We start from the raw sequence: 27,211 nt of genomic DNA on the forward strand, positions 1-27,211 counted from the left end.
TATGACATTAGAATTAATTTTGATTAGAACAAAGGAAAATAATTGAAATGAGAAGCAAAAATGGGTACTGTTGATCATTGTTAGCTTATACATTCTATCTTTATCCCATTATGTAAAAATTTTGAAAGTTTAAATGTTACTACAACAGTAACATAGTTCTCTTAATTTTTATTTGAACACAATTGCAGGGTATCCACAGGATGATCCCGTAGGTTGTGAGCATGTAATTGACCTAGCAAACTGATCAATCATCTTTCATTTAGATACAGAAATGTAGCATCCCAAGAACATTTCTTGGGCTTAGTATAATTACTCTCACAATGTTTTAGAAGTAATTAGGAACATTAGTTCTCATTAGGGCCCAAGTTGGGTTTTTCATGCCCCTCAATGTTTAATGTAAGTGCTGTTCTTGAACTGTGGGATTCTTTCCAAGACCCATTTTTTTTCTGAACTGTTATCTCAGTAATTTTAATGAACTTGATTTTAGTGTTTCATTTTGAATTTTTAAATTTAGTTATAGTATTTCTGTAATCCTTCTGTAGGAAACATATTGAATTGAGATAACAGGTTATAAGTTTTAAAAGCCCAGAAATTAATCAGTAGTGTATATAACTGGATAAAATCATAAAAATGTGCCATATATAAAGTATTAAGTAGAGTTTTATAATTTGAAAATGTGCATAAACATTTGTATGTGTTTGTACAAATACGTGTATTCAAATTTATAGAGCAGCTACATAAAAATGTCCTGTAGAAAAAAAGCATGGAACAGAGAATTAGAGAAATATTGCTGGCATTGAATTTTTTACTTTTTTAACTTATATTTTAAAAATTCATTTAGAACAAGTAAGAAGACTGTAATAACCGTATCTTTCCTTGTAGTAACATTAATATTTTTTAAAATTCAGGCATGTGACATAAAATTTTATCATCCTTGATTTTGAGTGATACTAATTAAAATAACTTCAATCACTCAAAATAGTACATGTTGTACTTGAAATTATTCATGTTAGAAATGCAGTAGTATTTATTAGTCATACATTTTAGGTACAGGATTTGATGAGGAATCAGCAATTCTTGGTGCAGGACGAGAGTTTGCACTAATGAAAACAGCAAATGGAAAGGTAAATTACTCTTCTTGGATTAAAAATGAACATTCTCTGCTTTAAGAGATGATTGCTAAAATCCATTGGTTAGTTTATATAGTTTGCATGTTTGAAATTAATCTTGATTTTGATTTAAATTTTCTTAATGTGGTAAAACTTTCTTCATATTGAAATAGTATAAGACAAAGTTGTGACAGTTAAGATTATATTTTTTAAAATATTTAATTATGGAATTTTATAATTTTTAAATTGGAGTGAATTAATATTTTTTGCTTGTTCTGATGAGTAGGTTAGTGATTGATTGTAAATTCTTAAAAATGTGTAGAACCAGACTATAAGTTGGGGAAGTAGGAACATGTGTAATAGAGTTGAGGGGTCAGATCAATCCATTGAGATAGAAGCTTTTTTGTTATGTAGTGGATGTGAAGAGAAGGTACTTAAAAGAATTCTGAAAATTGCAGTTATTAGGCAGATACACTGTACATGCAGGTTTTTACAACTAGGGAAAATATCTTGAAAATTTCATATATTTCCCGCTATTGTGAATTTGGAACATATTTATAAAATAGATTTATCAAGATAAATATGAACAAGAAAAATTAAGTATTTTGCATAGATATAAAAAAGCCATTTTGAGCTGTATCTTTTTGCAGAGATCTTGCTTAGCTCACAGAAGCCAAATAGTGTTAGAGTTCGGGTTCTTTGATATTTTTTTTTTTTTCAATAAAATATGGAAGCTTTTTTTTCCTCTGAAACATGGTACACTCTTCCAAAAGGCAGTATAATTTTTTGTTGTTGTTCTTTTACTATATAAGATATATTACACTGGCAAATACCAGAGTCTTGGAATCAAGCAAGGTGGTCCTTCAGCAGGAAAATGGGTTGAACTACCAATTACGAAATCTCCAAAGATAGTGCACTTCTCAGTGGGACATGATGGCTCCCATGCCCTTTTAGTTGCAGAAGATGGAAGCATATTCTTTACAGGATCTGCTAGTAAAGGAGAAGATGGAGAGTCAAGTAAGTTGACTGAACAACTGGGCATTTAGTAAAGCACTGGGGGAATTTATTAGCATAAAATTTATCAATTTCCATAACACCAACCTCTCCCAAGTTTGGAGAGGATTTTATTTGGGGTGTATTTGGTTAATGGTGGTGGTAAGCTGTTCATTGAAGAAATATGATTTCTGATTTCATCGTGGAGGTTGTATTCATGGATTTTTATATTTTATGAATATATGGCTATCCATCTGAGAATATATGTTTATTATATTGTGTCAGTATTATTTTTAAAGCTTATTTTTTCTAAAAGATTATTTTAGGAAACTCAGAACGTTAAAAGGAATATGTTTCAGAATGAAGATAAATGTTAGGCGACCTTGCATAACAGTGTTTGTTATGGTTAATATTCTTATTTGTCTAGGATGAAATCATCACTCAGCAGTGAAAATATGAACAATTTTCTTTATCTCTTAGTTTTATATACTTCAGAGTCTTCAAAGTGTTTTTTTAAAATAATTAGTTGTTAACATATGCAATATAATATAGTTCATAGATACAGTTATCAGAATATGATGATATTCCCTTCCTCCTTCCCACCCTTTCTTTTTTTTTAAGTTTTTGAGATAACATTTTAAATTTACATTACAGTAAAAAGGCTTAATGCTTCACCAAATGAGAAGCTTAACAAATATAAAGCAAAAAGAACCTAGTATAGTGGGAATATAGACAATAGGCTATAAACAATAATTGAATGGAAAAATGACCGTTTCACCCATATACATTAAATTTTAAGGTAAACACATCATTAAAACTATAGTAGTACCATTGGTTTGACAAAGGTATGAAACACAGTTTTACAAAGCTATATTTGTAACAAAGTTTTTTTTTTCTTTCTGTAACTTCTCACTTATTTTATACATTGTAACACATCGGAGTAGTCTTTTCTAGTGATTTGCTTTTGAAGTTAGTAGATAAAATAAAAGTTATATAAAATGATTTATCCTAGAAAAAAATCTCCAAAATTAGCCATAAAATAGATTACCATCACTCACAAGCTTTAGCCCAGCCAGTTTTTCCTTTTAACAGTGGAAGAACAGTGTCCTTGCTTTGCTTGATATATAGATTATGTTAGATTTTTAAAAACAGTGTTTTAAGCCCTAGCACAGCAATATATTTTTACTCTGAAAAGTATGGAGGAAAAAGGTTGATTGAGGGAGCAACTGATTGAAGTTTATCGTCTTTTGCTTATTTCAAGGACTTAGTTTTTGAGAACAGAGGTTGCTTGAATCTCCTACAGGTAGATTTATTTGCTCTCCTTCCATTTTTGTTTTTTTTTTTTGTTGTTGTTGTTGTTTTTCTTTTTTTTTTTTTTTTTCTTTTTTGGACAAGCAGAGTTAGACAGTGAGAGAGAGAGACAGAAAGAAAGGTCTTCCTTTTTCCGTTGGTTCACCTCCCAAGTGGCCGCTACGGCCAGCGTGTTGCAGCCAGCGTGCTGTGCCAATCCGAAGCCAGGAGCCAGGTGCTTCCTCCTGGTCTCCCATGCGGGTGCAGGGCCCAGGCACTTGGGCCATCCTCCAGTGCCTTGCCACAGCAGAGAGTTGGACTGGAAAAGAAGCAACCGGGAGAGAATCTGGCGCCCCAACCGGGACTAGAACCCGGGGTGCTGGTGCCATAGGCAGAGGATTAGCCAAGTGAGCCACAGTGCTGGCCTCTCCTTCCATTTATATAAAGCGTCTTCAAGAACCTTCATGGAGCTGCATATTACAAAAAATTATGCATGGATTCCAGAATTTTTCACACCAAAATAAACTTGTCTTTTATTATTCTCTTTATCTTTTTATTAATTTATTGGAGAGACAGAGAGATGAGCACTCTTTTCACTGGTTCTCTTCTGAAAGACCTGCAATGGGTGGGGCAGGCCAGGCCAAATCCAGGAGCCAGGAACTCAATGCAGGGCTCTCACATGGTTGACAGTAACTCAACCACTTACGTAAGGCATCACTGCTGTTTCCCAGGTCTGTATCACAGGAAGCTAGAATTGGGAGCTGGAGCTGGGACTTGAACACTTGAACCAGCCATCATCTTAACTGCCAGGCCAAAACCCTCTCTCCCCCAATTTATGTTTTAATTCCATTTTCCATGAACTTTTGAAGTCCCTTCATGTATCTCTTTTTTTACCATCTCATTGCTATGGTGTGACTGCTTGATAAATACATGTTGAGTGAATGAGGAACTTACTTTATATTCCAGGATGTAGCATAAGAATACCTGTGATTTAGCTTGAGAGAAAAGAATATGGAGATATGGGTGTATTTGTATACATATAGATACAATTTGTATATTATATGTTATATATATTATAATATAAGGTAATTAAATCCTTTAGATGATGTGAAAGCTAACCCTATTGTGTCCCCCCAGAAATTTAGTAGAAAACTGATATTTTCCATTGGAATTTTTAGTGTGCTGCAAAGAAGGAGGTTCTGACAATAATAGCCTAAATATTAACTGACCAGAAGAGGTTGTCAGGTTGACTCACTATAATTCATGTTTTGAGAAGCCGAGGCCTTTGTGAAAATAAACAAAATGTATCATTAGTGCAAATAATGCTTTTCTCCTTAGGCTTTATATATAAGTGAGTATTATTAATTTTACATAGATGCCTTAAATTAATTTTACTTTTCTTTTTAAGCTAAGAGCAGACGGCAGTCAAAACCCTATAAACCTAAAAAGATAATTAAGATGGAAGGAAAGATTGTAGTCTATACAGCATGCAATAATGGAAGTAGTTCTGTTATTTCTAAAGATGGAGAGCTGTACATGTTTGGAAAAGATGCCATTTACTCTGACAGTTCAAGTAAGTTTAAAAAAACTTAAGCATCATTTTACTTTCATGCAAAGAAGGTCTAATACCTTATTATGTGTTACAAAGATATATCTAGAAAATTAACAGTTGTTATATATTGTCTATTCATGTTTCCCAATTCCTTCCAAAGGTAAAGCATTTTACAAAGAAATCTAATTTCATATCATGGAGCATTGTCCATAGTTCCATGCAGAGCTAATCACAGAACCTGGGTGTCCAGCCTTAGCTGTTATTTCTGTGGAAGTCTTTGCTAGACTCAGGTGCTCATGTGGCATATCCATGGGTTAGAGGGCATGTCTTGGGACAAGGATTCTCCTAGCAAAGTTGATTTATAGTCATTGATACTTATTCTAGTTGACTAAGCTAGTGTAATCACTGAAATTTGTAATTGTGAACCTAAGTTTAAGTTAGTCTTCCCTTTCACCTCATACTACTATCTTTATGGTATCTGAGCTAATAATGTAGAACACTTTTTCTCAAAGTGTGATAGGAGATTGATACTGTTTGTAGTTTAGTAAGACAAATATTTTAATTTAAAAAATATTAAGTACTCCATTTTTCCCAGACCAGTAAAAGCTGAAGAACCACTGACCCTCCTGAGTGTTGTTAGGAGGTATGGGTATTTGGAGCAAGCTGTTAGGAAGCCTAAACTTGAACTGATGGTATAGTAAAGACTTGTCCCAAGTCTAGATGATAGCATTTTAAGATAAACCTACATTTTTCACAAAGTTAGCAAAATTAGTTTAGTAATATGCTGCCAGTCTTTTGGCTACTCATTTCACTTTTGGGGAGTTATCTTGCCACAGAAGTAAAAAGTTCTACATTGTGATAGTTGATTTACTAGGTTTAGAAAGGCTTTTTAGATTTTTGTTTTGTTTTTTTACCAAGTTTTAATCTTTTCTATAGGTTTGGTAACTGATTTGAAGGGCCATTTTGTAACTCAGGTAGCTATGGGTAAGGCTCACACTTGTGTTTTAATGAAGAATGGAGAAGTTTGGACATTTGGTGTAAATAATAAAGGACAGTGTGGAAGAGACACAGGTGCCATGAACCAAGGAGGGAAAGGTAGGTGTTTAACGTTTTATGTTAAAATTTGTGTTTTCTCATCAGTTTTTGAGAACAATATATTGCAAAATATTACCTCTTTCTTTAAAAAAAAAAACAATTTTTTTTTTTAGATTTATTTATTTATTCGACAGTTACAGAGAGAGAGAGAGAGAGAGAGAGAGAGAGAGAGGTCTTCCATCTGATGGTTCACTCCCCAGTTGGTTGCAGTGGCCGGATCTGTGCCGATCCAAAGCCAGGAGCCAGGAGCCCAAGGACTTGGGCCATCTTCTACTGCTTTCCCAGGCCATAGCAGAGAGGTGGATCAGAAGTGGAGCAGCCGGGTCTCGAACCGGCGCCTATTTGGGATGCTGGCGCTTCAGGCCAGGGTGTTAACCCGCTGCACCATAGCGCCAGCCCCAAATATTACGTCTTTCAAAATAAGTGATGCTTTGTTTCTATATATAACTCAGTAAGCTAAAAATGAATTTTACATTTGTAAAGCATTATTAAAAATATGACAGATTTATGTATACCACAAATCGTAGGTTGTTTATAATCTGGCCGTTTACAAAAAGTGTGATGCTGATTCTTACCATGAAGAAATCCCTGGATCGTACTATGTATTTAAAAAAAAAAAGTAGTTGAATGTGTTGTACCACAATTTAAAAGTTGTATTTGAGGAGCTGGCACCGTGGTGCACTGGGTTAATCCTCCGCCTGTGGTGCCGGCATCCCATATGGGCGCCGGTTCTAGTCCCAGTTGCTCCTCATCCAGTCCAGCTCTCTACTATGGCCTGGGAAAACAGTGGAAGATGGCCCAAGTGGTTGGGCCCCTGCGCCCGCATAGGAGACCAGAAAGAAGCACCTGGCTCCTGGCTTTGGATCGGCACAGCTCCGGCCATTGCAGCCATTTGGGGAGTGAACCAACGGAAGGAAGACCTTTCTCTCTCTCTCTCTCTCTCTCTCTCTCTCTCTCTCTCTCTGTAACTATACCTGTCAAATAAATAAATAAAATCTTAAAAAAAATAAAAGTTGTATTTAAGATATAAACAGATTGGAAGAGGTAGTGACTTACTCCCTGGAAAATGTGCTAAGTTCTTTCATAGGAATGTCTTCTGAGCAAATTTTTGGCAGTTATAAAGGAGTTTTGCTGGTAGATGAGGTAAGGAGAGACTTTTTTTTCTTTTTTAAAGATTTATTTTTTTGATAGGCAGAATAGTGGGGAGAGGAGAGGCAGGCAGACAGACTCACACACACGGTGGTTGAGGGGAGACAGGAAGAGAGAGATCTTCCATCTGTTAATTTACTCCTCAAATGTCCACAACAGCCAGGTCTACATCAGGCTGACACCATGAGCCAGGAACTCTATCCACATCTCCCACATGAGTGTCAGGAACTCAAGCACTTGGACCAAAGTTTACTGCCTTCCTAGACACATTAGCAGGAAGCTGAATCAAACAGAGTAGCCAGGACACAAAACCACACTTTGATATGCGATGCCAATGTTACAAGTGACAATTTAACCCATCGTGCCACAATACTAGCTCTGAGAGGCATCTTATAAATGAGGAAGAGAGCCCAAGAACCCTGAGCATATAAGGACACAGGATGTTTGAAGAATAGAAGGAATTTAGGGTTCATGTGGATTATGGTTTCCTTGGAAGAAATGAGGTTGAAGGAAATGGGGAGCCATGTTGTGACTGTCTCTTGCTGGGAGGTTTTGTTCTTCCAAAGATATTGGGAGATACTGGAAGTTTGAATATAATCAGTTTATCAGGTCAAATATCTGTGTTAGGAAGCTGATTGCTGGCAGTGGGAGAGTAGAGTGGTGTGGTTAGGATGGCTTCTTTGATTTGTTGAACGTAAGTGTTGGTCTAAGAGTGGAAAAGAGAAACTACAACCAGAAAAAATTTAGAAGTATTATTGGTAGAAAGGAACAGCTAAGAGCTGTTTGACAATAGCCTTCCCTGCTTTCTTGTGTAGCGAGGAAATGAAGATAGCATTTAGTGTTCTCTAAATTAAAATGTACTTTTGTCATTCTTACATTTTATTATTATGTTGTAAAAATCACTTGGATTACTATGGTGTCCTTTTTTTTAAAAAATTGGGGAATATAATTACTCATTTTTAAGGCATGGAAATAATCTACATAAAATTATAAATTGATCTGTCAAATAGGATTTGGAATCGAAAATATGGCAACAGCAATGGATGAAGACCTGGAGGAAGAATTAGATGAAAAAGATGAGAAGTCCATGATGTGCCCTCCAGGCATGCATAAATGGAAGCTGGAGCAGTGCATGGTGTGCACTGTATGTGGAGACTGTACCGGTTATGGAGCCAGCTGTGTCAGTAGTGGGCGTCCAGACAGAGTTCCTGGAGGGTAAGACAAGGATTGTTGCTGAAGGAAATGTGCAGACTACTTTGTTTTTCTAAATTTTTCCAGAGTAAACTCTACCGTATTGTTTCTTTAATGCATATTGCTGTGTACCTACAATTCTTTTTTTTTTTTTTTTTAGAATTTATTAATTTGAAAGGCAGAGTAACAGAGAGAGGAAGGAGAGACACAGAGATCTGCAATCCACAGATTCACTCCCCAAATGGCCACAATGGCCAGGGCTGGGCCAGGCTGAAGCCAGAACTCCATCCTGGTCTTCAGTAAGGATGGCAGGGGACCAAGTATTGGGACCATCTTCTGCTTTCCCAGGCACATTAGCAGGGAGCTGTATTGGAAGCTGAGCAGCCAGGACACAAACCTGCACTCCAATATAGGTTGCTGGTGTTGCAGGCAGTGACTTAGTCTGCTGGGGCACAGGCTGGTCCCAAATATTTAACAATTCTTGTAATTATTTACCATTTTACTAATTTCTGATTTAGTGTTATCTCTAAAGTTGATTTTCTTTCCTTTCATTTATTTTAACCATTACTCTTTAGTAGTCAAGTGCTTCTTCCCAAACACTGCATGAATCTACTGTTGGGTTTATTTCTAGGTTTATACTTGGCCTTAACCAGATCTTATCTAATAGACCTTTTCTTTAAAGCTATTTAAATATAATTATTATTTTAGAAATGCACTTTCTTTAATAGCATAAGCAAATTATTTTACTCTTTATTAAAGAACAATATCTATTCCATGGAGATTTATGTTTGGCACTGTTTTTTAGTTTTAAGGACCTAATATTTATTTTAAAATTTAATTTGGATGCAATAAAAAGGTTATGAAGTTTTTTTTTTCAAACAGTGGTCGAATAAAGTTTATTCTCCTGATCTTTTCCCAAACTGTTTCCATTAAAATACACTATCCCCAGTTTCTTAGCTTGAGCAACTGATAAATATATTAAGTGAATCCCTGAATTCTTTGTTTTCTCCTGAAATTATTCTTTGTGTGCTTTTTATCTTCAGAGACAGATTCTAAAAGTTATTCATAGGCTTGTATGTATATTGCATACCCAAGTACAATAATTCAAAAGCTTTTTTTTAATTTGAGAGACAGAGAGCAAGCACCTCCAACTACTTACTAGTTCATTTCTCAATTGCCTGCCATGACCAGGACTGCACTGGGGTGGAAGTCGAGAACTGAGAACACAATGAGTAGCAGATCCCAACCACTTAAGATATCGCTGTTGCCTCATAGGGTGTGCATTAACAGGAAATTGGAGTCAGGTGCAAGAACTGGGAATCCAGCCCAACTACTCTGATATGTAACATGGGCATCTTAAGGAAAGGCCCCACTCACAATTTTTTTTAAAGAATATTTCTTTATTTACTTTCTTTTTTTCTTAAGATTTATTCATTTATTTATTTGAAACTCAGAGTTACACAGAGAGAGGAAAGGCAGAGAGAGAGAGAGAGAGAGAGAGAGAGAGGTCTTTCATCCGCTGGTTCACTCCCCAACTGGCCGCAATGGCCAGAGCTGCGCTGATCTGAAGCCAGCAGCCAGGAGCTTCCTCCAGGTCTCCCACGCCGGTGCAGGGGCCCAAGGACTTGGGCCATCTTCCACTGCTTTCCCAGGCCATAAGCAGACAGTTGGATCAGAAGCGGAGCAGCTGGGACCCAAACTGGTGCCCATTTGGGATGCTGGCACTGCAGGCGGTGGCTTTACCTGCTACGCCACAGTGTTGGCCCCTATTTACTTTCATTTTATGTGAAAGACAGAGATCCTGTATCTGCTGGTTCACTTCTCATGTGTCCCCAACATTCCCAGCAGCCAAGCCAAAGGCAGAAGCCTGGGTCTTCCACATGGTTGTCAGGGAACCAAATACTTGAGTCATCATCTGCTGCCTCCCAAAGTGCCAATTAGAAGCAAGCTAGATTAGAAGCAGAGGAGCCTAGACTTGAATCAGGCACTCCAATGTGGGATGCAGGCATCCCAAGCACTATACAAAATGCCTGCCCCTGCTCCATGCAATTTCTTTTTCAATGAAGGAAAATGAGTATATGATGGATGTAACATAGGAATATATCACGAGACACTGCAAGTTATTTAAGATGACTTCAACTGTTAGAAATTTGTAATTATATATCTTAGAATAGATTTGAAGTTGAAAACTATTTTCCCAGCTGGCGCCATGGCTCACTTGGCTAATCTTTCACCTGTGGCGCCGGCACCCTGGGTTCTAGTCCTGGTTGCTTCTCTTCCAGTCCAGCTCTCTGCTGTGGCTTGGGAGTGCAGTGGAGGATGGCCCAAGTGCTTGGGTCCTGAACCCACATGGGAGACCGGGAGGAAGTACCCGGCTCCTGGCTTCTGATCGGCGTAGCACCAGCTGTAGCGGCCAATGGAAGGAAGACCTTTCTCTCTGTCTCTCTCACTATCTATAACTCTCTCTCTCTCTGTCTCTCTCTCTCGATGCCTAACTCTGCCTGGCAAAAAAAAAAACACAAAATACTATTTTCCCAATTTTTTGTTGTGGTAAAATATACATGATGAAAAATTGGCCATCTTAACTTTTTAAGAGTACAGTTCTGTGATATTAAATACTTTCATAATGTTTTGCAGCTGTTATCACCATCCAGCTTCTTATCTCTTTTCATCTTGCAAAACTGAGACTATACCCATTAAACAATTAACTCCCAGTTCTTTCCAGTCTATAGCCCTTGCCAGCCATCTTTCTACTTTCTGTCTTTATAGTTTTGTCCAAGAACTTTATATAAGTGGAATCCTACATTATTTGTCTTTTTCTGACCAGCTATTTCACTTAGCATAATGTCCTTAATTTAACCATGTTGTAGCATAAGTCAGGATTTCCTTATTTCTTAATAGCCAATAATATTCCACTGTACATATACACACCAAATTTTGATTATCATTCATTGATTATTGGTGGACACTTAGGTTGCTTCCAGATTGTTACTTTTGTGAATAATGTGATGTGAGCATGAATTTGTGAATATTTTTTGAGACCCTGCTTGCCTTTTGGATATATTAGGTAACTTCAAAAAGTTTGGAGAGTAATGGAATGAGAAGATATGTTTATTTTAGGGTAAAAACAATTTGAATTCCTTGGGAAGTTTTTTAATAATACACATTTTCCATGAAGTTTTTGAAAACACCTCCTATACCAAAAAGTAGGAGTCCTAGACTATATAATTTTTCTGTTTTTAATGTTTTGAGGCACCACCATACTGTTTTTGCACAGTGACTATCATTCTACCTTCTCACCAATGGAACACAAGTGTTCTAATTTCTCTGTATCCTTGCCCACACTTGCTGTTTGTGATTTTTTTTTTTTTTTTTTTTGGTAGTAGCCATCCTAATGATATAGCTTGGAATTGAATTTCTGTAGTGATTAGTAATACTGATAATCTTTTCATGTCCTTAAGTGTCTATATTAAGGTCTTCTTTTTGAGAATTATCTACTTAGGTTCTTTGCTCATTTTTTAGTTGAATCATGTATTTTTTGGTTGAAATTTTTGTTCTCTATATATTCTAGAATATATACCAAATGAAAAATTACATCTGTGGGTTATCTTTTAGTTTGTTGATATCACCTTAAAAAAAAAGAGACTGATTTATTAGAGAAGCAAAGTCACAGAGATTTTCCATCCACTGATTCACTCCCGAAATGGCCTCAAACAGCTGGGGACAGGCCAAGCTGAAGCCAGGAGCCAGGTTCTCCATTCTACTCACCCAATTGGATTACATGAATTAATGTACTTAAGCCATCATGTGGTGCTTTCCCAGGCACATTAACAGGGAGCTGAATCAGCAGTGGAGTAGCCCAGGACTTGAACTTATGAGGGATGCAGGTATCCCAAATGTCAGTTTAACCTGCCCCAGTTTTGTCTTTGGATACACAAAAAATTTCATTTTTTCATTAAATCCAATTTCTCTGTTTTTTCTTTTGTTGCTATTATATTTTTGGTGCCAAAACTAAGAAATCATTACCAGATTTAATATTGCAAAAGTGTTTGTCCTGTTTTCTCCTAAAGTTTTAATAGTTTTAAGTTTTAAATTTAGGTCTTTAATCCATTTTTAGTCAATTTTTTATACAGTGTTTGGTAAGGGCTCAACTTCATTGTTTTGCATATAAATACCTGATTCTCCCAGTACTATTTTTTGAAAAGACTGACCTTTCTCCCATTGAATGGTGTTGGCACCCATGTCAGAAAGTTGTTTGATCATATATTTGAGGGTTTATTTCTAGGCTGCCTGTTGTATTCCCTTGGCCTACATGACTGTCTTGAGGCCAGTAGCACATTTTTGATAGCTGTAGTTGTGTGGAAAGTTTTGAAATCAAGAAATGTGACTATTTTGTTCGGCTTTTTCAAAATTGCTTGGTTGTTTAGAGTCAGTAGGAATTTTAGGATATGTTTTTCTACCACTTCAAAAATTCACTTGGATTTTGTTATTCCCTTGAATTTATAGAGTACATTGGATCATATTGACGTTTTAGCAATATACTAATATAATACTGGCAATACAGTAATACTAATATAATATAAAAATACACTGCTAAATATTTTGTTCTTTTATATGGTTTAAAGTTATTTTGTAATTTCTGTATCAGATTGTGAATATTTAGAAATGCAACTGATTTTTGCATGTTGACTTTGTATTCTGCTACTTTACTAAATTGACTTATTAATTCTACCATTTTTTTCATGTGGACTCTTTAGAGTTTTCTACAGATGAGAACATATTATGTGTGAACAGCTACAGTTTTACTACATCCTTTCAAGTTTATGTGCCTTTTATTTCTTTTCCTTGCCTAATTGATCTTGTTATACTTTCTGTAACATATTGAATAGAAGTGGCAGAAGTGTCTTATTCCTGGTCTTAGATGAAAAGTTTTCAGCCTTTCACTGTTAAATATGATACTTGATTTTCATGTATGGCTTTTATTATGTTGAGATGATTTCCTTTTATTTTCGGTTTTTTGAGTTTTTTAATATCATGAAAGTGTATTGAATTTTGTTTGATTGCTTTTTCGACATTAGTTGATATCAGTTTTTCACTTTATTCTGTTAATTTGATATGTTACATTAATTTTCACATGTTATAGTCCAGGGATAAATTCTACTTTGGTCTATTTTTTTTAATATTCTGCTGAATTCTATTTTTTAGTATTTTGTAGAGGACTTTTTCATTAATGTTCATAAAGAATATTGGTTTGCAAGTTTCTTTGATTTTATTTTCTTGTAGTATCTTTGGCTTTGGCATCAGATAATAGTGGCTTCATTTAATGAGTTATGAAAAAGTTTGAGAAGGACTGGTGTTATAAAAACACTATTTAAAAAATAGTGTTCATTAGTTCATTAGGGCATATTATCGTTTCATAGTTTTTACTTTATAGTAAATGATCCTCCAAATTGTTATTAATCTTTTGGCCAACTACTTGTGTCCCTACAACCCATGTGGGAGACTCAGATTGAGTTCTTGGCTCTTGGTGGCCTGGCCTAGCCCCAGCTATTGCAACCACTGGACTAACGATCCAATAGATAGAAGACCTCTCTCTCTTTCTCTTTCTCTCTATCCTTCCCTCCCACCCTCCCTCTCTGTCCATTTCTCTCTCTCTCTCTCTCTCTTAGTCTTTCAAATAAATATTAAAAAAACTAACAAACAAAAATATCCCTGTTTTTAACAGCTAGGAGTTCATAGGTGCCTAACTATATCTTTCAAACTGTTGCAGATAGATCTCCTCTTGTACTGTACATATAAGTGTAATCAAGGGCCTGGCCAGGCTGTCCAAAGTTTTTAAAGATTGATCTAATAAATGACATGAAAACTATGATGTCTGCAAACATTTACAAAATACGAGACTAACACATTAGTTCTTCATTGACCCTCTCTGTAACTTCTTGGGGTGTACTTTCTATTTGTTATAGACAAATGCCAAACAAAAAAGGACAAAAAGAAGAGGAAAAACAGGAAATCGGACACAATGGAAAGGCAGAGTGGGAACTGATTGCATATAAAGCGGAAGAAGGGGAAGGAAATTGTGAGGTTAACATGTTCTGCTCATTCACTGAATGTGGCCAACACCTCCATTATAGCATATAGTGTGTGCTTCTTCTTTGGCCAACCAATCCATCTTGGCCACCTAATACTACTGTGCTTCACTAAAGTTGAAAAGTTTAATTCACTGTTGATAGGGGCCTTGGCAATCTCTGAATCAATTTGTAATTTTTATAGAAATATACCAGTTATGATGCCAGCACTGTTGCATAGCACGTTAAGCCATACTTATGATGCTGGCATGCTATATTGGAGTGCTGGTTCAAGTTCTGGCTGTTCTGCTTCCCATCTAGCTTCCTACTAATGCACAGAAGGTGGCCTAAATACTTGGGCACCTGCCAACCATGTTGGGGTCTGGGGTGGAGTTCCCTGGCTCCTGGCTCTGAAACGTCCCAGACCTGGCTATTGCAGCCATTTAGAGATTGACCATCAGATGGAAGATCTCTCCCCCTTTCCCTCTCTCCTTTTCTCTGCCTTTTAAATAAATAAATAAATCATTAAAAAAATACCAGTTGTATCTATTAGAGATTAATGAACTCTTGTTTTTAATTAGTTTTCTGTACATACCTTTTCTTTAAAATTGAAATCTTTATCTGATGGGCGTATTTTCATTACGGACTCATTTAATTTAATCTAACAAATATGGAATAGAAGTGTACACAGAATAGAGTTTTAAGTACAGACCAGAAGGATTTCACTTAACCTCTTCTTTTTAAAAGGATTTGTGGTTGTGGTTCTGGAGAATCAGGATGTGCTGTGTGTGGATGTTGCAAGGCTTGTGCAAGAGAGTTGGATGGTCAAGAAGCACGACAAAGAGGAATTCTCGATGCAGTGAAAGAAATGATACCTTTAGATCTTCTTTTAGGTAAGTTGGTTGAGTGTACTAACCATTTTGTCCTCAACTCAGTAACTCTGGTAGTGTACACAATTCTGTTGGATACATGCTAAATATTACAGTAGTAATCAGTATCATCCTTATGGTAACCAACAAAACAGGCAGTTCATTAAGGAACAAGATTTGTTTTCCTTTTTTTTTTTTTTTTTTGGCTAAGAATTCTTGTAGTAAAACTAATCTGATGTTTTGGACTTTTTTTTTTTTTTTTTTTTTTTGACAGGCAGAGTGGATAGTGAGAGAGAGAGACAGAGACAAAGGTCTTCCTTTTTGCCGTTGGTTCACCCTCCAATGGCCGCTGCGGCTGGTGCATCGCACTGATCCAAAGCCAGGAGCCACGTGCTTCTCCTGGTCTCTCATGTGGGTGCAGGGCCCAAGGATTTGGGCCATCCTCCACTGCCTTCCCGGGCCGTAGCAGAGAGCTGGCCTGGAAAAGGGGCAACCGGGATAGAATCCGGCACCCTGACTGGGACTAGAACCCGGTGTGCTGGCGCCGCAAGGCGGAGGATTAGCCTGTTGAGCCACGGCGCTGGCCTGGACAATGTTTTTCTTGAGTTTTGTTTAGGTTTGTAATAGCTATTATATAACATATGTTATATGACTTTGTTTTGTATTAATCATCTAGCTGTTCCAGTACCCGGGGTTAACATTGAAGAACATCTTCAGTTACGACAAGAAGAAAAACGGCAGCGTGTACTCAGAAGACACAGGCTAGAGGAGGGAAGAGGTAAGATGTAGCTACAGAGAAAAAGTGTATGAAAACCCATTTTCTTACCCTAGACTGAGACTACTGAAAAGTTCATGGACTAGGCTGCTTTGTTAAGAAACCATTACACTTGAAATTGATAACAATCTGACAAATCATGTAAATAATGGGTGAAACTCTTCAGGATATTAGAAATTATGCTAATAAGATGTGCTTAATTCAATTGGGGTTTTATACCATAAGACAACCATATTTAAAATATGCCTTCTGTCAGGTATCACTGATATTATGAATGGAAAATCTTCAAAATTAGATTCTAGGAACTTTCATTCTTCACCCAGACTTAGGATTCATCTGTTTGACCAAGGAACAAAATTCAGTTTAATGTGTTTTTTTCATTTCTGTGTCCTTTGTCATTCAGGTCTTTTATTAGCTAGGCGTAGTTCCCATACACTTCCTTCAAATCCAGCTCACTAATAATAATTTTGTGTGTGTTTTTGTGAAAAGCTGATTTTAGCTATCTGCAAAAAGAGTTAATAGGAAAGTCCAAAGGTACTTTTCTTTTATTTTTATTTTTTTGCAAAGATACGGTTAGTGTTTATCTTTTCATTGTTTGTGATCATTTCTTGGCTTGAAAATTATAACTGGTATTCCAAAGTATACAACCAACAAGCTGAGATACATCTTTCATTACTAAAACTATTGTTGCCCAATAGAATCTTTTCTTTTTAAGATTAAGATGGATTATTTCAGCGGTCTGTGATTTATTTTGCTGCTAGGCAAAAATCTAGATTAGAAATAGTCATTGGGACTGAATTTTAAAAATACTTACTAGAAATGATTTGGTATTTGCTATACAAGATACATTTCACATATTATCCATTTAATAAACATGCACTTTTTTTAAGCTGTTCTTTTTTTAGTGTAAAATGAAATAAGTACTAAAATATATAGTACATATGATAAATTCGTTTTTTATTAAACTTAAATTATAAAACATGTTTAGAACACAAATTTTTCTTCATGACATCTAATAAACAGTGTGAATGTTGGCTTTTAAGTTTAGCTATGTTTATATGAAATCACTGCCTTTAAGAGATACTGACATTATTTCCATAATATGAATATATAGGATGTTTCCTAGGAAATAGAGTAGCATGTAAGTTCTGGGTCTTTATAACAAATTGTAATTAGACACTAATGTTTTTATATTAATGGCATGATTTGCTTAATGTTAATATCAACATTATCAACATGTGTTTTTTTTTGTTCGGGGATATTAGATTGAGTCATATGAGTTGACTTAAAATTCCAGCAATCTCATGGGTTGCAAAGAATAGCCAGTCAATATAATGGTATTTATTTACAAAATGCTGTGTATCTTGTTACTGTTTTTTCCTCTTGCAAAAATAGGCTATTCTTCTCTATGTATAGTATATTTCTGTGTATTCAAAGTAAAGAAACATTAATTATGTATTGGTAATTCAGCAAAACTTGATGACTATAGAATATTCTTTTACCATTTATTTTAAAAGGTGTCATAGACCTTTAAAATATTAATTTTAAGCTCTAACCACATAAAGGTTAAGAAACTCCTCTTAGTGAAATTTTAAGAAGAATGATATTCCTGTATTTGATTTTTTCAAACAAACTGGTTCTAAGCTTTTGGTGTATATGTTGTGAAAGTAGGCTTCACGTGCAGTTGTGAATATATAAAGACACTTCAGTGAGAACATTTTGTTCAGATTACTGGTGCACAAAATTTTGTCTTATCTCCATTTTTTGGTTGAACCCTTTTGTACTTATATTATCTCCTTCATGCTTGTTAAAATAGAATATGTAATAAATATCTTGTCTTGATGAGTTGAGTTCTTCACTAAGGATTTCAGTTACCATGGTGCTTGCTTTGTGTGGTACTGAAATTAACCAGAACGTATACATACAAGAACCACAACCTTTCTTTGTAATGTCATCACAGTTGCTGTGGAATCATGCAGAGGGAGGACATAGTTCCTATATATGTGTTTCAGTTAACACAGTACTGTGAAAAGTATTTTCTGCTTTTAGTTTTTGCTTATTTCATAAAAATATTCTTAAAGAAGAATTCTAACTATGTATCCATTTTTATTTTTATTTTTATTTTTTTTGACAGGCAGAGTGGACAGTGAGAGAGAGACAGAGAGAAAGGTCTTCCTTTTGCCGTTGGTTCACCCTCCAATGGCCGCCGCGGTAGCGCGCTGCGGCCGGCGCACCGCGCTGTTCCAATGGCAGGAGCCAGGTGCTTCTCCTGGTCTCCCATGGGGTGCAGAGCCCAAGCACTTGGGCCATCCTCCACTGCACTCCCTGGCCACAGCAGAGAGCTGGCCTGGAAGAGGGGCAACCGGGACAGGATCGGTGCCCTGACCGGGACTAGAACCCGGTGTGCCGGCGCCGCAAGGCGGAGGATTAGCCTGTTGAGCCACGGCGCCGGCCTTATGTATCCATTTTTAAAAGGTCCAACTTCAAAATCATACTCAGTGACTTTGGAACTACTTACATGAAATCATTAAAAAACAGTATCTTATAGGACACTTCATTGATCTTATTTATTTCCTCTTAGCACCCCCTTAAAGGAATTTTATAAGAAAACTAGTTTTTATAAATAAAATGAAGTATTTGCAGATATACACTCAGTTACATAGGGAAATAACTTGATAGTAAATACCAGCATATTAACATTTATGAATTTTCCAATAATCATGACTTCATAAATAAAATAGGAGTTACATATTAAACTTGAGTTTTCATTTCTTACAAAATATAGATAAGTTTTAAGGAATTTTCTAACAATATTTTTACTCTAAGCAGATGGAGAAGTCCTTGTCAGGTGCTGTGCCTTTTGTCTTAGAGGCCAGCATCACTCTGGGCCCTTGTTAGCAAGCCCAGTTCTCAGGCCCACCCCACATCTGAGCACAGAAAATTGTCCTAACCATCTTCTGGGTGATGGTGATAGTGTTCTAGGTCACTGCACTGGGTCAATGTAGTTCACAGTTTGTTCTGCTGGCCTCTTACGTCAGAATCATCTGTGCCTAACAACTTTCGGGGTTCAGCGTCCTGGAAATGGACCACATTCTGTGGCTCTTCTCTGGTGTTGTGCTAGAGAAGATCGTCAATTTTGCTCTGTCCTCATGAGGAAAACAAATGTCAAATTTTTGGTGTTCCAGCTGCCACATATATTTGTCTTTTGTTTCTTGGTCTCTGCTTGGTATTCTAGTCATTATGCTCCTGAGTAATTGGCTTTTCTGTGTGTTAATGTTTCAAAATTTCTAAAGTAGATTATGTTAAATCATTTTATTGACTTGTCTCATTCTTTACCAAATCTGTGTTGACTGTTTCAAAACTGATCAGAATTTCAGGACCTAGGCCTTGGACTGTAACCTCACTTAGTCAGCCTCAGGCCTGTTGTAATTTAGTCTCTGGTTCTCCTATACAAGAATGTATTATTGCAACCATAAACAATTTTATTACTTTTAGGATAAATTTAGAACTTTTGTCTTTAAATTTATATGTTACTAATCTTCCAGATAACATTTTTCTTGTTTATCTTCTTAAGTATCAACAGTACTCATTGACAAATCTTCAATAGTGTCAATGATTAGTTTTTTAGATTACATGGGGTCGATTGATTGTCTAGTACTTCTGTTAACTTAATAACTTAATAACTGAAGTGCTTACTCAGTGGAATTCTTAACCATAAAACTCTAAATCTACAGAGTAACTAATGGATGAGTATGTCAATGATCTTATCTTTATATTCCTGTTTCAGAATTCTATTATTTGGAAACCTAAACAATATCTGTTACTTTTCCTTCCTTCTTTCTTCCTATGAGTCAAATCAAAGTCTCATAGTGATGAGTTATAGATGGGGTAAGTGTTTGTCCTGGCTTGCCCAGATCATTCCCATTTTATGCCAACTGTCCGGGCGTGGATCTTTTTTTTTTTTTTTTAAACATTTATTATTTATTTGAAGGCAAAGTTACAGAGAGGCAGAGAGAGAAAGAGAGGGAGGGAAGGGGAGGTAGAGAGGGAAAGGCCTTCTATCAACTGGTTCACTACCCAAATGGCCACAATGGCCAGCGCTCTGTCTATCCGAAGCCAAGAGCCAGGAGCTTCTTCTGGGTCTCTCACATGGGTGCAGAAGCCATCTTCCCAGGCCATAACAGTGAGCTGGATCGGAAGTGAAGCAGCCGAGACTTGAACCGGCATCCATATGGGATACTGGCAGCCATTTGGGGGGTGAACCAACAGAAGGAAGACCTTTCTCTCTGTCTCTCTCTCTCTCTAACTCTGACTGTCAAAAAAAAGAAAGAAAGAAAGAAAGAAAGCTCAATAGCTTGAAAATAATTGGTACCACATTTTTGGGAAACAACACAATTCTTCTGTTAACATTACATTAACATGAATCATGGAATATATTATTCTGTTTTTTTCATAGAATGGTGCTACTTGCATTTTTGTCTTTCTAAAAACATAATTGAAAGGTTTATTTTACCCATTTTAATATTTAATGAAAGATATTGGCAGTTAATTAAACATTTGTCAAATTTATTACAAAGCAGTAGTTTCCATTTGTTCTGTCATTAGGAAAAATTAATTACACTGAAGATCAATTGAAAGTCATGAAAAAATTTGTTTTAGTTAAAAATGCCCATTTATTGTATCTTATAATTTCTTTTTCAAAAATTGTTACTTACCTGTCAAATTAGGAGTGCTTTAAAATTTGAAGGCATTGTCTTTTTTTTTTTTTTTTTTTTGGACAGGCAGAGTGGACAGTAGAGGGAGACAGAGAGAAAGGTCTTCCTTTTTGCCGTTGGTTCACCCTCCAATGGCCGCCGTGGTAGGCGCGCTGTGGCCAGCGCACCGCGCTGTTCCAATGGCAGGAGCCAGGTGCTTCTCCTGGTCTCCCATGGGGTGCAGAGCCCAAGCACTTGGGCCATCCTCCACTGTACTCCCTGGCCACAGCAGAGAGCTAGCCTGGAAGAGGGGCATCCGGGACAGGATCGGTGCCCCGACCGGGACTAGAACCCGGTGTGCCGGGGCCACAAGGTGGAGGATTAGCCTACTGAGCCACGGCGCCGGCCCCATTTTCTTTTTTTTTTTTTTTAACTTTTGTTTAATAAATATAAATTTCCAAATTATAACTTTTGCATTACAGTGGCTTCCCCCCCATAACTTCCCTCCCACCCGCAACCCTCCCCTTTCCCACTCCCTCTTCCATCCCATTCTTCAAGATTCATTTTTAATTATCTTTATATACAGAAGATCAACTTAGTATATACTAAGTAAAGATTTCCACAGTTTGCACCCACACAGAAACACAAAGTGTAAAGTACTGTTTGAGTACTAGTTATACCGTTAATTCACATAGTACAACACATTGAGGACAGAGATCCTACATGGGGAGTAAGTGCACAGTGACTCCTGTCGTTAACTTAACAATTGACACTCTTGTTTATGGTGTCAGTAATCACCCGAGGTGCTTGTCATGTATGGAGGCCTCTTGAGTTTGCCAACTCCAAACAAGGCCATAGTCAAAGTGGAAGTTCTCTCCTCCCTTCATAGAAAGGTACCTCCTTCTTTGATGGCCTGTTCTTTCTGCTGGGATCTTACTCACAGAGTGAGGTCATTCTTTTTTTTTTTTTTTTTTTTTTTTTTGCCAGAGTGTCTTGGCTTTCCATGCCTGAAATACTCTCATGGGTTTTTTAGCCAGTTCCGAATGCCTTAAGGGCTGATTCTGAGGCCAGAGGAAGGCATTTTCAATGTTGCTAAAACTCAGGGAAACTAATTCTGTTCTGTAAGGAAAAAAACCCAAAAATTTAAGGTTTAACTTAAATTTCTGTTTTCCCCAAGAAAAATGTTAATGGGAAGAAGTGATTTTTTAAAATTTTGTTAAAATAATTTGACTGCAGATTTTGTTGCTTAAATACTAAGTAAGTTACAATAACTAATCTGTGTGGGAATATATTTGTGTATGTATATATGTGTCTTTATGATACTTCAGAAAGAAATGGTTTAATGAAACATGGTTAATGGTCTTCTAAAATGTTACTTGGATACTATTTACTGTCAATGTCAAGCTGTGGTTGTCTTGGTTTCTGCACACACACAGGGCCATAGAAAGTTTAAATTTTTCCTTTGTTTTTGATCAGCTGGTTTCCCTTAACCTCTGTTACAACATGTCAGGAATATTTTAATCTTGGTTGTATTGCAAGATTGACTCAGACAGTAAACCTGGAAGATCTTGTTAAAACTTAATAATTAATTTAACATTAGTTGGTTTTTGGTATTTCAATAAGATTTTTTTTCAGTGATTATATGGATTACTCAGATTAAATGTATATGATTTTTAAAAATTGTAAGATAATTTATTTGAATTGAGCTTATTATCTGTTTGAAAGTAGTCACTGCTCAATAATTTTATAAGTATAAAAGATGAGATTTGTATCTTATGTATTATAAGGTATTAACTTGTTTGTAGAAGGATGAATCGGTTATGTTTCGTGGTGGGGAATTTGGAAGAAAGTATAATTCCAAAGCAATTAAGAATAAATTTTTATGTATTTTAGTTTGAATTATTTTGTTCATTGTAGTGTGTTCATCTTGTGAGCTTTTCTATGCACATACAAAATGTTTCTCCTCAGGCCCCCTTGTATTTGCTGGTCCTATTTTTATGAACCATCGAGAACAGGCTCTAGCCAGACTCAGATCCCATCCAGCACAGCTAAAGCATAAACGGGACAAGCACAAAGGTATTTGGTCTTCCTTATCAATGAGGTGGGGTACTTTGCCAGCTTCTCCACTCATTCGAATTTCATCTATGGGAAACGCACAAACTCGGTTCTTCTACTTTGCTTCTGTCGTTATTATGTAGCCTGAGGAGAAAGAACATGCTGAAAGTGGTACTGTTGGTCAGTGACTAGCATGCTTCTTGTTTCAATTTTTGTTGTTGTTAAACTTCTATAAAGAAAACATTTTATAATCTTCCATTTCCTTTCAATTTTCGTGAAGTTAAGGGAAAGTGGAAAAATATAAGCACTGCTTTTTACTTTTCGTCCTTTATTATCTGCTGTTAGGTGACTGTGATCTGGCATTTTTCAGTCTTTAGGGTTTATTTTGGTTTTTTAGTGGGGGAGTGAATAAGAAGGTGTCTATATGCTCTAGATTTAACAAAGTTACTAAGTTCGGTATATAAACTGCAAAGACTGCCTTTATAGTTTTTTACTATTTTAATGTGCTACATTATATATACAACATACATGAATGTATAAATATTTGACATTTGAGGGTCATGTATAAACAGGGGTGAGCAAAGTGTGAATCATGTAGGCTTCCTGTAGTCCTCTGGCCTCTTCCACCAAATTTGTGAGGGGCTAGTTCTAAATGTTGTAAAGCATGCTTGTTTTCTGTTAAGCCACTATCTTTGGCTCAGCTAACATCAGGAAAGAATTTCATTTAAAGAAATTATAAATTTATATATAAATTCTGACTTGAAACTGGCATGTTAACCAGGGGCTTTTCATTGCTGGTACACAGCCACTGTATTCTTAAATGCCCAAGATAAGCCCTGAACAGTGGAATAGGAACTTTTAAAAACAGAGCTTTCATATAGACAAATTAATCTAATTCATGTTTGTATGTTATTTTTTCTTTACTGCAAAAACATAGAACCTAGTTTTTAAAAGCTATCACATACAGTAATAGTATATATGCAGTATAGGATTAATTAGCTTTATTTTTTTTTTAAAGATTTATTTAAAAGGCAGAGTGACAGAGGGAGAGAGAGAATCTTTCATCCACTGGTTGTCTTGCCCAAATGGCTGCAGCAGCCAAATCTGGGCCAATCTGAAGCTAAGAACCAGGAGCTCCTTCCTGGTCTCCTATGTGGCTAACGGGGAGCCCAAGCACTTGGGCCATCTTCCGTTGCTTTCTCAGGGGCATTAGCAGGGAGTTGAATTGGAAGAGGAACAACCAGCTGACTCGAACTGGTGCCCATATGGGATATCCACTATGCCACATTGCCGACCCCGAGTCAACTTGACTTTTATTAGCATTTCTCAGCTTGCCATGCATAGCAAAAACACAAGACAAAACCTCTGTTTTTAGTAAAAGCACAAATAGAGGAAAACAATATATTCTGAAGAAATAAAAATCAAGAGTGTTTTAAATACAGCATAATTAGCCATGATAAATTTGTGATTCCTTTATTTGCCAAGCTATCTAATAATGCCATAAATGTTTAAAATCCAAGAAAGAATATTTGGGGCATGCAAGGTAAATAAGTATGATTGTTGCAAGAATATGTGTTCTTTTATGATTTTTAATATGCCAGTTTTTTTTTTTTCTTTGACAGGCAGAGTTAGACAGTGAGAGAGAGAGAGACAGAAAGGTCTTCCTTTTCTGTTGGTTCACCCCCCCAAGTGGCCGCTACAGCCGGTGCGTTGTGGCCAGCGCGCTGTGCTGATCCGAAGCCAGGAGCCAGGTGCTTCCTCCTGCTCTCCCATGAGGGTGCAGGGCCTAAGCATGTGGGCCATCCTCCACTGCACTCCCGGGCCACAGCAGAGAGCTGGAGAGGAAGAGGTGCAACCCGGACAGAATCCAGTGCCCCAACCAGGACTAGAACCTAGGGTGCCGGCTCCACAGGCGGAGGATTAGCCTAGTGAGCCGCGGCACCAGCCAATATGCCAGTATTAAAACAGATATTCTAAATGTGCTTATTCCGATTTATATCAAAGTGTAATTTTCCCAAAACTACCTGAGGTTAAATACTCACATTTCATAAAACTACTTAATAAAACTTTTCTAGTTCCTTGTTAATGTCTTATGGACTAGCAACTTTATTTTTCCCAGGTTTTTAAATGAAATGGTAAATGAAGACCAGTTTTACAAATTTAAAGCAAATTTTCCAATATAATTTAATGATTAGCTATACAAGTTTTTCAGCAATCACTAGCCATAGTTCAATTTTTATTTCCATGAGGTTTCTTTATAAAAAGGTTCTTTGTACACGTGAAGCAATCACTTTGGAAGAACCTACTTTTTTTAGTATTATAGTGCAGGACTAATTTTTATCAGATTTTATGACTTTGCAGAGTGATAGTTTGATCTCTTTACTCCCAAAATGAATTTACAATGTAAGTTATGATTTGTTAAGTGGAGACTTGTTTATTTTATGTAGACTGTTAATTTATTTCTGACTAATTCCTATCCATTCACTAATCCTTTCTAATCACTGTTCTATCATTTAATCATCTATTTGTTGCCTTTTTTCTTACTACATATTCCATTTTTCATAGTCTTGTAAAAATATTTTTGTATGTGTATTTTCTTTTTTTTCCACTCTGTTTTACAGTTTATCCATTGAGAAGTTCACAATATTAAATGCTGTTTTCTGTCTTAGATTGTTTCTGTTGTTGGAACAGATTGTAGGATGATAATTGTTAAAGGTTTCTAGACTATGACTATTTGCAAAGCTGTGAGGAGGGTTAAAAACTGTGAGTTTATTGTTAACAAGAGTGAGTTCTAAGATGGAAAATTGGAGAGCTTCTGACTAATTGGAGAGAATTCAGAGAAGGTCATGAAATCCATCCTATAGAGGAACATTTTGGCTAACGGCAAGTTAGAGAACAAAGAGCTAAATCAGTAAGTAGAATTGCATATAGCATACATATAGTATGCTATTCTAAAATGTGACCATTATATTTCAAATAAATACTTAGATTAACGTTTGTTTCAACTACTCAGTGCCTTGCACAGAAAAAGTTTTTAATATGGGATACCTAGTTAGTCCAGTCTTTTTGAAATCTATTTCAGAATGGCTAATGTGCAAATCCTAAGGCAAACTGATAAATGTCTGAGTGTATTTTGCACCTGTTTTCTGTTGGAGAATAGTGTGATGTAATGGAAATATTATAGCCTTCGGAACTAGGCCTCAGTTTTAATTCTAAGTTAATCATTTACTAGAGCTGCATGGCAGTGGATAAATTTGTTAATCTCTTTGACTTTGGTGTCTGTATTTTAAAAACCAGAATATTAATTAAAAAGTGATCATGCCACTATGAAGATTAGATTAAGATTATATATGTAATGTGTGTATGTGTATATATACATATATATAAATATATATAGATTTTGTACATAGGCATCTCCATGAATACTAGCTTCAATTCTCTAAATTGAATTCTTTGCTTTCTCTTTTAGAATTATCCTAAAGGTACAAAATCTAAGATTTCTTAAATGTGTAATTTATGTAATTTTACAAAAAAAAGATTCATGCTGTCAACCATTTTGTGGCAGAAACGTATATGAGCCTTACTTATAAGCAATCTCCAACTTTGTGGCTACCATTTATGAATGGCCACATCATCCCTTAATTTAATTTACTTATTGAACCCCTTATGGCTTAGTTTTCTCATCTGTAAAAATGAGAAAATGATACCTATGTCATAAGATTATTGTATTATTGGTTATAAAAAAGCAATAGTAGTGAATATTGATGGAACACTTTTTATAAATCATTTCACTTGGTCCTCATAAGGACCTTGTAAGATATTCAACATTGCTGCTTTTGTGTAGATGGGAAGGCTAAGACTTAAAAAGGCCATTGTCCACTTGTCACACAACCAGTCAGTGGCAAAGCAAGGATTCCATGCTTATCCACTATGGTATTTCAGCTTTCTACAGGGTGTAATGTAGGGCAAAATTGTAGTCTGTCTTGCTCTCCTGCTATTTTGTTTGAACAATTTTCTTAAAGTGCTTAACTGTGTTTATGATAGATTTGCATGATGAGGATTACCCTAATAAAATACAAATTGAAGTAATAATTTAACTTAAAAAGCCACATGGATAGTGAATTCTCTTTTCTCTGTATGTTTACAAAAATACTATGCACAACATATGCACAACATTTTAGATCCATATCTGCTAAAATAATATAGCTAAGAGATACTAATAGTTTTAGTTTTAGGTGACATATAGGTACATAGGAACATATTCATATTGAGGAATATATTTATATTTATATTTATATTTATATTTATATTTATATTTATATTTATTACTTAAATGACTATTGCAAGACTATTCAGACCCAACTATTTTTA

The 27,211-nt window shown here is 36.0% G+C and overlaps 1 protein-coding gene across 6 annotated transcripts in view; it reads left to right on the top strand.

The window, feature by feature from the left end:
* Positions 1-27,211, top strand: part of MYCBP2 (MYC binding protein 2) — a 301,875-nt gene that overhangs the window by 76,152 nt on the left and 198,512 nt on the right. For 5 of the 6 annotated variants that reach the window (XM_062194062.1, XM_062194063.1, XM_062194064.1 and 2 more), the window contains exons 11-18: positions 1,048-1,124; positions 1,922-2,126; positions 4,801-4,965; positions 5,881-6,039; positions 8,199-8,403; positions 15,195-15,340; positions 15,993-16,094; positions 22,754-22,861. In XM_062194062.1, the coding sequence (XP_062050046.1) occupies positions 1,048-1,124; positions 1,922-2,126; positions 4,801-4,965; positions 5,881-6,039; positions 8,199-8,403; positions 15,195-15,340; positions 15,993-16,094; positions 22,754-22,861 (1,167 nt within the window). The remainder of the gene's footprint in view (positions 1-1,047; positions 1,125-1,921; positions 2,127-4,800; positions 4,966-5,880; positions 6,040-8,198; positions 8,404-15,194; positions 15,341-15,992; positions 16,095-22,753; positions 22,862-27,211) is intronic. The other variant, XM_062194065.1, reaches the window with a different exon arrangement.

This window comes from Lepus europaeus, chromosome 6 (assembly GCF_033115175.1).
Source record: "Lepus europaeus isolate LE1 chromosome 6, mLepTim1.pri, whole genome shotgun sequence".
Classification (NCBI taxonomy): Eukaryota; Metazoa; Chordata; class Mammalia; order Lagomorpha; family Leporidae; genus Lepus; species Lepus europaeus.